This window comes from Leptonychotes weddellii, chromosome 6 (genome assembly GCF_054177405.1).
Source record: "Leptonychotes weddellii isolate Sample4059 chromosome 6, ASM5417740v2, whole genome shotgun sequence".
NCBI lineage: Eukaryota > Metazoa > Chordata > Mammalia > Carnivora > Phocidae > Leptonychotes > Leptonychotes weddellii.
The window spans coordinates 112,271,306-112,283,642 of record NC_138374.1 but is presented as its reverse complement, the minus strand read 5'-3'; the positions used below and the strand labels follow the sequence as shown (position 1 = coordinate 112,283,642).

At 37.1% G+C, this 12,337-nt stretch overlaps 1 protein-coding gene across 3 annotated transcripts in view; it reads right to left on the bottom strand.

Moving 5' to 3' along the window:
* Nucleotides 1-12,337, bottom strand: part of CAMSAP2 (calmodulin regulated spectrin associated protein family member 2) — a 111,765-nt gene that overhangs the window by 78,394 nt on the left and 21,034 nt on the right. For all 3 annotated transcript variants that reach the window (XM_081823047.1, XM_031035788.2, XM_006740486.3), the window contains exon 2: nt 10,869-11,128. In XM_081823047.1, coding sequence (XP_081679173.1) covers nt 10,869-11,128 — 260 coding nt within the window. The remainder of the gene's footprint in view (nt 1-10,868; nt 11,129-12,337) is intronic.

Below are 12,337 nucleotides of genomic sequence, written 5' to 3'. Positions count from 1 at the left end.
TTTATTCAGGTGTATGAACATAAGCAAGCATCCAAATGGAACACTTTTAAAGTGTTTGTTTTAATGATCATCTATTTTCTTTAAATCACTGACATGACTTAAAAACAATTTATTAAACTATTATAATCTACCAAGCTGCAAAAATGGGTTGGTATCATGGGGTTGAGGTGGGAGATCAAACTGTGCAATACAGACTGGGGATATAGATGGTTACAGACAACTATGACCACCCACTGCTCTACAGCAATGGACTGTAATTGCACAAATTAGAAAAATCTACATTTCTGTATCAAACCTGCCAAAACATCTCAATCTTTGTGCTCTAATTATATATGTGTGTATATATAATTATATAGCAATAATTATGTATCATACATAAATACAAACCACCTTCTACTGTACCATCTACTGAAGTTTAGTAACCTATAATGAACAGTTTTCTTTTTGTGTTGTTTTAAAAGATGAAAAGCCCCAGTTAATATATGTTTAATTCATCATCAATAAACAACAAAAATTATTGCCATCAGGTCTGTAATATCAGACAACTTCTTAAGTATCTTAGCTTTTGCTACTTCGAGTTATGAAGATAAGATCACAAAAAGAATATAAAACTTTCATTATTCCAAAGTGAATTATCAAAACATTAACTAGAAAAGATATATGCACTCCCATGTTCATTACAGCATTAATACTGTACATATTACAATAACCAAGATATGGAAACAACCTAAGTGTCCATCAATGGATAAAGAAAGTGTGAAATGTGAAAACACACACACACATACACACAGAATATTATTCAACCATAAAAAAAGAATGAAATCTTGGGGCGCCTGGGTGGCTCAGTCGTTAAGCATCTGCCTTCGGCTTAGGTCATGATCCCGGGGTCCTGGGATCGAGCCCCGCATCGGGCTCCCTGCTCTGCGGGAAGCCTGCTTCTCCCTCTCCCACTCCCCCTGCTTGTGTTCCCTCTCTCGCTGTGTCTCTCTCTGTCAAAAAAAAAAAAAGAATGAAATCTTGCCAAGTGTGATAACATGGATGGACTTTGAGGGCATACGCTAAGTGAAATCACTCAGTCGGAGAAGGACAAAAATCATACAATCTTACACATATGTGACACCTAAAAAACAACAATAACAAAAACACAAGCTCACCGATACAGATAACAGATTGGTTGTTGCCAGAGGTGGAGGGTGGGGAATAGGCAAAATGGGTGAAGGGGGTCAAAAAGTACAAACTTACATGACTTAAATAAGTCATGGGGATTTAATGTGCAGCATGGTGACTATAGTTAATAGTACTGCACTACATATTTAAAAGTTCTAAGAGAATAAATCTTAAAAGCCCTCATGACAAGAAAAAGAAAATTTTGTAAATATATATGGTGACATGTGTTAACTAGACTTACTGTGGTTATTTCATAATACATACAAATATCAAATCATTATGCTATACAACTGAAACTAATGTAATGTTATGTATCAATTATACCTCATTAAAAAAAATTTGAAACAATAAATTATCTATTTTACAAAGTTTGAAGCAACTTTTTCCATCATCATTGGATGCTAACTCTGAAAAGCTAAATTAAAAAAAAAGAAGGAGGGCGCCTGGGTGGCTCAGTTGGTTAAGCGACTGCCTTCGGCTCAGGTCATGATCCTGGAGTCCCGGGATCGAGTCCCGCATCGGGCTCCCTGCTCAGCAGGGAGTCTGCTTCTCATTCTGACCCTCCCCCCTCTCATGCTCTCTCTCTCTCATTCTCTCTCTCAAATAAATAGATAAAATCTTAAAAAAAAAAAAAAAAAGAAGGAATTGCACGTGAAACTGTAGTGTATACTACATTTCAAATCAAATAAAATGATTAAAATTTTTTGAATTGGGAAATAAGACAGATATCAAAGTGTCATTTCAGGAAAATTAATCGACAGCAGTATACCACAGAAATTAGATAAAATAAATCTTAAAGAGGCAAGTCCACATATAAACTCTATTCCCACAGTTCTTTTCATTAAAACAGATAGAAGGTATTAGTAATTGAATATTAAAATACATTTTTAAGAAAAACATGGGTGTGTACCTAGTTTCCAATACCAACACTGTCATTTACTGCTCTTCTCTAGAAAATAAAGCAATTTAACTAAATTGGTTTTTAATGTGGGCTTATAACCCATTCATGGGTCATTCATGAAGTCAATTCAGTTAGTCATAACTAATATTTTTTCCAACTAAAACAGAATAAAAATCAAGTTAAAAGCACAAATACTTTTATTTCTGTATGTATAACTAAGTAAACCATGTGTGGTAAATACATTTGCAGTAAAATGTACTTCTGTGAGTCACAGTCAAAAGAATTTCAGAACTCCAGACCAAATGATTGCCAGGGTCTTTCAGCTCTAAAACTTTATAGCTAAAATGTGTCCTGGATTGGGGGGGAAAAAAAATGGACGGCTTTTTCTTTATTTAATGTTTAGCTACAGTTCTTTTAATAGCAAGCAAGAGAATATAAATGTTGAATTAACTATGCTAATTTAAACAAAAATTGGGGCTTATCAGGATGGGAGGGCACTGGAGTAGTTTACAGCATGTATGGAAGAGCTGAACCACTAAGCTCAGGAAAGCCAGAAGCTGAGCAGTGCCAGGCACCTCAGCAGAAGGAGTTCACAGACTTTCCGCCTAGGGCACCGCCTTGGTAAGATGGGGTGGCTCCAACGACCTACTATCAATGTGCTGTGATTCTCTCTCCATTTGGGTTTTCAGATTCTCAGTAAACAATCCAATCAGCCCACCATACATCAGGTATCTCAACCCTTAGATAAATCAGCAATGGCCAGAAGCAGAGTAAGATGCATACACATGGTCCCTAGGGAAATAAGAAACTGTCCATCTCAATTTGTCTAAAATATCTGATCGGGCGCCTGGGTGGCTCAGTTGGTTAAGCAACTGCCTTCGGCTCAGGTCATGATCCTGGAGTCCCGGGATCGAGTCCCGCATCAGGCTCCCTGCTCAGCAGGGAGTCTGCTTCTCCCTCTCCCGCTCCCCCCTCTTGTGCTCTCTCTCTCTCTCAAATAAATAAATAAAATCTTAAAATAAAATAAAATAAAATATCTGATCTTTGTGGCCGGAAATTAACACTTCATTTACTGAGCCCTTATTGTACAAGACATAACACTTGGTTCAATATGATAAATATATACAATGAATATGCACACTAAAACATGAAGTTGTACCCCTTAAATATATGCAATTTTTGTCAATAAAGCTAGAAAAAAAGAAAAATAAAATGTCAGATAAAGAAGAACCTAGATTTTATGTAAGAACAAAACTTAATATAACATACACTGAACATTATAATAAATATATTTTTCATTTCACATGTGTTCTTAAAAACTTATTGTCCTATTTTTTTAAACCAGGATTTTTTTTTTAAACCAGAGAAATTGTGAAAATGAAACCTAAAATATTTTTTAAATTAAAACAATATTTTGCAAAGTAAACTGTAACTTTATATGTCAGCGGTCACTAAATGATATGCATCCCTTACCTAAGAAAAGAGTACCTGCTATGGTCTGGATGTCATGTTTCCCCAGAATTCGTATGTTAGAATTCTAATGCCCAAGGCAATGGTATCAGGAGACAGGGCCTCTGGCAGATGATTAGGTCATGAGGGCCATGCCCTCATGAATGGGATTAATGCCCTTATAAAAGAGGCTCCAGAGAAATCCCTGCCCTTTCCACCATGTGAGGACACAATGAGAAATTTGTAGTCTACAACCCAGAAGGAGGCCTTTACCAGAACCCAACCACGCTGATCCTTGATCTTGGACTTTCTAGTTTCCAAAACTGTGAAAAATAAGTTCATTTATAAATTACTCAAGCTGTGGTATTTTGTTACAGCAGCCTGAACAGACTAAGACAGTGACCAAAACAATTCCCTTTTCTCCCTACTATTCCTATACTTGGGATTCCCTTTCATTGCTGCACACTCTCTGTGTGACATCCTACTTCCTGCTAACATTCTCTGTGGGTCTCCCCAGAATCAATGCAGATTATAATCCACAAGGACAGGAATTAATACATATCTTTTAGGTGTACAGAGGCACCAAACTTGGTCTTACTCTTACACTGAGTTTTGAAGGAATTTACCAGGGATGCAAAGACGGGCATGTTATAAGATAGTGTATATAAAAGTATAACAGGATGTTAAAAGGGAGTGTGAGAGCATCATGAATTGCTTAGGGAAAAACAAGGAGTTTGGCTGCAGCTTTGAAATCAGGTACGTGTTAGGAAACAATGAGAAATGAGACCAGAGAGTTAGATGTGGACAGGGCATGAATGACCTTTTATGTCATGCCAAGTGTGTACTTTATCCTGAAATGATAGGGAGCACTTAGTATATAGGCTTTTAAACCAGAGAGGATACCATCAGATTTCTTTACAGAAAGTCACTCTGGTGGTATTGTGAAAGAGATAGCACTTAGGAGGCTGTTAAAATAGTCGGGGACCTGAAGCAGAAGCCTTTGAGATGCAGAAGAGAGTTTGATTGGGAGAAGCATTTTTGAGGTAGAACTGAGGTGATTTTTCACTCATCAGAGCTGGGAAATGAAGAGAAGCTAGAATAGGATCAAATTGTATCAAACTTAAAAAACTTCTGGGGGGGAAGGGGGGGTGCCTGCTAGGCATTATTATACAAGGGTGACCAGAAATTAATATCTCAACTACTCTTGCAATATTTACATTTATATAATTCTCTTCCTCTAACATGCAATTTTTAATCTTCTTAAGTAGGGGGAAAAATTTTTAAGCTTCTACATGAGTAAATTACACTGAGTTCCAACAGATGATGGCACCATGGAAATCTGAAAGAATAGCTGCCAAACAAGACCAATATGTTGGAGAAGGGCAGGAAGGAAGACAAAGAAAAAAGGAACAGCACAATGTTCCTGGGATCAGCTTCTCTGTCCTCAACACCTTTCATTCATCCAGCAAAAATAATGGTTAACAAGGGAATTACCTTGCACATTCTTAACATCAAGAAACTCATATCCACCCAGACAGGCTCTGTCATAACTCTGCTTCATCATCTATTAACAGTCAAACAAGTCGAAGACTACAGTTATTCCCTAGTACACGAAATTAACATAACCTTCAAGACAGGAACTATGGGTAAATTACTTTGAGAAGAAGCGTAGACAAATTACCAAGATTTCAAACCACCAAGCAGATTTCCTGGTAGCATACCATTTCACTTCCCTCTACCACTCCACTTCCCACTTTCCTATTACCTACTCCTGTTATCCTATTCCAATTACCTTCCTATCACTCAGGCAAAGACAAAAAAAAAAAAAAAATACAATGTAGTGGCTAAGAACATGGGATTTTTTTTTTTAATTTTGTTCTTAAGTAATCTCTACACCCAACATGGGGCTCAAACTTACAACCCTGAGATCAAGAGTCACATGCGCGGGGCTCCTGGGTGGCTCAGTCAGTTAAGCAGCCGACTCTTGGTTTCAGCTCAGGTCACGATCTCACGATTGTGGGATCGAGCCCTGTGTCAGGCTCTGTGTTCAGTAAAGAGTCTGCTTTGGATTCTCTCTCTCCCTCTCTCTCCTGCTCTCTCTTTCTCAAATAAATAAAATCTTAAAAAAAACCAAAAAAACAAACAAAAAAGTCACACTCTCTACCAACTGAGCCAGCCAGACACCCCAAGAACATGGGATTTATAGTTAAAGCAGAGATAGTCTGAATCCTGCCTTCACTAGTTACTATGACTGCTCTGTGACCTTACTTCGGTTCTCAAAGCCTCAGTTCCTCGTCAGTAGAACAGAGACAATATATTTTCCTGTTAGGGTTGTCCTAAGAATTAAATTATGTGAGATACAATATATAAAGTGTAATCACACTGCCTGGCACAGTAAACTAAATAAAAACAGCCACCAGAGAGTCTGAGAAGTGAACAAGTATACAGACAGATGTAAGCAAATCAGAAAGATCTGAGAATTAATAAACTATTATATTTTACACTAAGCTGACAGTATAAGAGCTCACAAAGTGTTTCAGTGTTTTGCAATGTTTTGTTTACTACAGGCAGGAAAAGAACAAATCAACAAAGCAGCACCACCATTACACCACCACCAACAAAAACCAAAGAAAATAACATGAAAACTTATTCCATGATCTTGTAACCCACAAAAAAGTTTAAAAATCCTTAACTTTAGCTCATAGCCTCTTCATGATCTAACCCCAACCTATTTTTTAGCCTCATCTCACTTCTATGCCTCCATGTAGTCAATACTGTCACTTGTTCAAACTTGAATCAAACAACTCCTTCAGCCTGGTTACCATTCTCACCTCATCCCTTTTCCTATCCACTGAAACCCCATTAGTCATTTTATCCCATTCTGTCCCTCCCTGGTCCTCCCTAGAAGAAATCATCACATCCACCTCTCCATTCCCTGTTGCTTAAACTTGGTTACCATTCTCACCTCATCCTGTCCTATCCACTGAAACCCCATTAGTCATTTTATCCCATTCTGTCCCTCCCTGGTCCTCCCTAGAAGAAATCATCACATCCACCTCTCCATTCCCTGTTGCTTAAACTTCAGCACCTACTTCATGCGGTCTGATTACTGTTTTTCTGCAGGCTTCTTCCTCACTAGATCCTAAGCTCAATGTCATTCAAGGGGAGGCATTAATGGTCAGCTGAATGCAGACCATGAAATGTGATAAAATGAAGTAACACTTCTTTACATATAGGAATATCCTTCTTGAGAGTAAAAAAATACTTCCATCATCTTTCTATGTTTTAACCACAGCTTCACTGGCCTTCCATTATAACAAAGCAGTTTACTGGCCAGTAGCACAAATGTACAACTCCTTAGCTTATATTTTCTGAATATCCAAAAACACCCATAAAGCAATACTGACACTTCATGAGAGAACATTTTATGCCTTACTTATCAAATGACCTAACAACCCACTTTAATTTCCATTAAACAAACAGGATATTCAATCTTTTTTTGGTAGTCATTAAAAGAAAGCACATCAAAATAAATTTTTTGTTTATATAATAATGATTGTCCCAAAACAAGATTTGATTTAAAAATGTTACTTTGTAATCATATGAAAATCAATCTCATTATTTCATACCCCACGTACTATATACATACACACACATATATATACACATTTACTTAAATAATTGACTTTTACAAATATCAACTCTCATTTCCCATATATGCAAACATGGTTGGAAAGCTGATTCACAACCAAGAGTTTAATTCGTAACCAGACTGCAGTTTAGACAGATAAGTAAAGATGACTTCACATATTTAAGTGCATAAATTTGCTTCTGATAACAGCACTGTAAATTAGAAAGTAACAATTCTAGCTCATTCAGATTCTAATTTTAGTTTTGCTAGTGCGTAGTAACACTTCTACCTTAGGCAAATCACTTAACCTCTCTAAATAAGTATCACATATGTAAAATGACTCTGGATCAGATCAAATTTCCCATACATTTTTTTTTTAAGATTTTATTTATTTATTTGACAAAGAGAGACATGGCGAGAGAGGAAACACAACCAGGGGGAGTGGGAGAGGGAGAAGCAGGCTTCCGGCGGAGCAGGGAGCCCGATGCGGGGCTCGATCCCAGAACCCTGGGATCATGATCATGACCTGAGCTGAAGGCAGACGCTTAACGACTAAGCCACCCAGGCGCTCCTCCCATACACTCTTGATCATAAAATTGACCCAGAACACCTGTTTAAAAATACATATCCAAACCCCTCTTCTAAAGGTACTAATGTCACAGTTAGGACAAGAGGACTGGGAATCTATTCAAAGTTCCCAAGTACTCATGTTCCCCAGGTTCCTCATCACTGGAAAGTTTTATACATACTGGTTTCTGATTTCTAAAGTTCTTTCTGGCTATAAAATTCTACGAATTTAAGATTTTAGGACACTGATCAAATCCCCCAGCCTAACCTGGTGATACTGAATGTAATAAACATGCAAATTCATTTTGCTAAGGAAAAAAGTTCGAAATCTTCTCTGTACGCTTAAGCTATCTTTTTCAGTATCTGACTCTATTTGCTACAAGTCCCTTAATTTTTACATCATCCTAGATACCAGTATTATTTTCACAAATAATTTGATAGATAATGTGATTTGGGCTACAGCACACTTTCAGTTGAAAGATGTTCCCCTGTGATTTTAATGTATACAACTCTTCCTCTGGTAACTATTCAGTGATACACTTAATGCTGATTCAAGCGCACATTAAGTTTAGTTCTCAGAACAGTATGCATTTTAGCACTGTAACTGTATATTGTTTGCATTTGTCTTTTACTCACATATTACATTTGTAATATTCAATAGGCAGATCACAACTACGATCTCTTCTCACAATCCTACAGATAATGATTATGTGCTTAATGAACTTTAATACATTGTAATTATTAATTGGCTTTAAAGACAGCGTCTAAAATATTTTCCCATTGATATAAATACAGAAGAAAATGGTTTTTTTGGTTTTTTTTTTAAAGATTTTATTTATTTGAGAGAGAGAGACACAGCGAGAGAGGGAACACAAGCGGGGGGAGTGGGACAGGGAGAAGCAGACCTCCCACCAAGCAGGGAGCCTGATGCAGGGCTCGAACCCAGAACCCCGGGAACACGACCTGAGCCTAAGGCAGACGCTTAACAACTGAGCCACCCAGGCGCCCCCAGAAGAAAACGTTTTAAAGGCTATACTCTCAAAATCTGTCTGTAAAAGCACTGTGATAAAAAAAGCATATGTTCTCCAACATGTGTTCTCATTTGAAAAAAAAAAAGGCATTCCTCCCAAGCCCCACCCACCCCCAAATTAATAAAATCTGCTTAGTCGAACCTGCCTTATACTTATGTTGATACTTTTGTTACCACCACGTGACTTTTCCAAAAGGTTGTAAGGCAGCATACAGAAATAAAGATCCCAAAAGTACTAAGATAATTTAGAGATGAAAGCACTGGAAGTCAATATATTCAGTGCAACTAAACACACTATTTTTCATTTTACTTCCCAAAAAGCAAGACAAGAAAAGTGAAACTTATTACTCTTATTATTCTAAAACCAAAGTTTCTTAAGGAACAAAGTTTTTAACAGTACTCAGAAATTTTCTCACATAGGTTTTAGAAAAATTGTAATATAATATTACCATATCACCAATCAAAATTTCACAGCAATTGAGAAGCCTTAAATCAAACTGTGACAAAAGCTGAAAGCATACACTTAAAACACAGGTCAATAAATGTGACACTGCAAAGGGTCAAGATGATGTAGTCAAACATGAAGTGTTCCAAAAACCCACAGAAAGAGGTCAGAACCAGACAAAGAGCAATTCTGTATCACTTAAATCATGGCCTTTAAATACCTTTTCCTACAATCAAATATAAATGCGTTCACAGCTATCACCAGGATCAAATACAGTGTGAAAGAAACCTGATAGTAATGTAACTAGCAGTCTTCCAAAACCCTCATTTTTTAATTAATTCTGTAAGTATCTTCATATTTTATCTTTATGTGCACCAAACTACACTAGGAAAATAATCCAGAAAATGTTAAGTTTGTTTCTTTCTTCTTAAAGAGGACCTGAAATAGATAATAAGAGGTTACCTAACAGATCTAACTGTATCTGAAAGAGCAGCTACTAAGCAAACACAGATTCACAAAGTCACTGATGTGTTTTATAACCATCTACTTGGCCTTGAAATAATGGAAGTAGAAATAATCATAGCAGGAGCATCCAATCGGTGCAATGATTCTAGAGAGTATGAATGTGAGATACTGCTAGGACACCTAAGTAGAATTCTGCTCACTCCTGGCACGGGCAAACTGTTCACATATATGATATGTAACCAAAGCAGACATACAAAAATCAGAGGGTAACCATAAGGTGAATTTAAAGCATCAATGAAAGCTGAAAATCTCGTATCTGATAATAAACATTCTTAGTTATCCTTAATAATTCTACCATAAATCTATAAATTCATTAAATTTTTCTTGAGACATTATTCTCTATTTCTCCTAACAAAATAGTTGTGTGTTTTTTTTAAAGAAGGAAAATAGGCAGAAAGTAGATCATCTCACTTAGTACTAGATTTGGTAAACTAATTTTTGCCTTCAACTTCATAATTTCGTGTATTTCTAAATATAGTCTTCTACATGTATTTCTCCCCTTCTACAACTAGTCTCATGTAAGAACATGATTTAATCAAATGTGCAAATCTGTTTTTCCTTCTAATACTATTCTTGATGACGCTCAGCATTTTGTGAACTTAAGCTAAAGTAGTACACCAGACTGAAGCACCTAAACTCTGGATTTGTCTCCAGAGACCATCATGACAAAGCTCCTGCATGCTTGTCACAGGCCAGCTTAGAGCCCTTCATTCACAAGAATGAATTAATAGTTATTAAATAAACTAAAACATATATGCAGAAATTTACCAAGAGGTCATTCAAACATGTAAATGAACACTTAAAAATCTCATCTCCTTCCTAAGGAGAATAAAATCAAGGATACATTTTCTATCTCTTCTAGATAGTCTCTGTGATGGAAAAAATAAGTTTTTAAATTAAATAAAAATCACTTTAAAGTAGCGAGAAAGAATGTAAATAGTTTCTCCTGGGTATTAGAATGGCTCCAAACATTCCAAAATAGTATATTAAAATCTTCCTTCATGTGGAAACGAGGTTTATAAGAAAATGATAGTCTTTAAACTCTAGGCAGAGATGACAATCCAATTTCAAAACATATTTCCCTCCATTTTATAATATAATTCACAAAGGTCTGCACTTCAAACAAAGTAATTTTGGATAAATAAAGACTCACCATCTGTATGGGTTTCTTGTGGAGATCTCGTTCGGTTACCAGTTTTTCTTGGTCAGTGACATAAAGACCTTTCTGTGCTAAAGCCTGGATTACAGCATCATGGCCCAAAAGGGGTTTCGCAGCATCACTCTTGAGAATGAGACTCCCAGCACGACAGTATAGTTCAGCCGATAGAAGCAAATTAACAACTGGTGGTTTGATGTGTTCCTGATCATACTGATCAGTGTAAAATGGTTCTCGAAGATCCTCTGGCACATTTTCTATAAAGATTAAGGGGAAAAAATTCTTAGAATATGTTTATAAAAGAAACACAATTTATTTAATAATTATTATGTCACAGAAGATACCTTTTAAAAATAACAATAACCCTTTAGCTAAAAAGATAATTTATTAGATCTTGGCAGATAATCTGGAATAAAGAAGATAGAAATTTATTTTATAGAAGATACTGTTCCAAGTATATTCGAAAAAGGGACTACAAAGCAACCAAAGAGAAAAGTTTTCTAAGTCCAGCGACTCTCTTGGGAAAGTATTCCCACATGTATACTCAAATCCACAGAATGTGCTAAAAGATTCCTAAAAACTAATTTCAGTGAATCCCTTCACATTCAAGCAGTCAACCAGGAATTGCACTGTAACAGATACTGCAGGGGAATGCTAGCCCTTGCCAACTGACGGCATAAAATCACTTGCCCAAAGTTGTACAGCTAAGCACTTGCAAAACAGAAACTGCCTAACTTATTCTGTCCCTCTGTCTCAGGGTCTCCAGTCTCTCGCCCTTCTTGCTTAGCCTGCTGAAGCTATTTAGGGGCAGTTACAGCTATGGTTTAGGGGAGAACTACTCTTAAAAATCCCTAACCTAGGGCGCCTGGGTGGCTCAGTCGTTAAGCGTCTGCCTTCAGCTCAGGTCATGATCCCAGGGTCCTGGGATCCAGCCCCACATCGGGCTCCCTGCTCCGCGGGAAGCCTGCTTCTCCCTCTCCCACTCCCCCTGCTTGTGTTCCCTCTCTCGCTGTCTCTCTCTCTGTCAAATAAATAAATAAAATCTTTAAAAAAAAAAAAATCCCTAACCTAGTAAATCACTGTTACCTCCACCTTACCACTCACCATCCTACCCCAAGAAGCCCTCCTGGACACCCAACTAATGCATTAAATGGAGACACAAAAAGGAGAGTTTACAAATGGGACATAAGAAAGAAACCAAATTCTTCTGAGTTTCTTTTCTGCTAGCCATTTCCCTTGAAGAATGTCAAGCCCCACTCTCCCACTGTCTACTTCTAAATCAACCTTAGGAGCTGCTTCTGTATCTGATGGCAGCCAGATTACCAAAAAAGCACAACAAACAAAACACTTCTCACTGTTTTACAAGTTTTCTTGTCTTTTCTACCTTGTATCTCTTCCTCTTCCTCCCCACTCCTCACCTGGGCTCTGTGCTCTAATCAGAGCCAAGATAAGAATGGGGTTTGTCT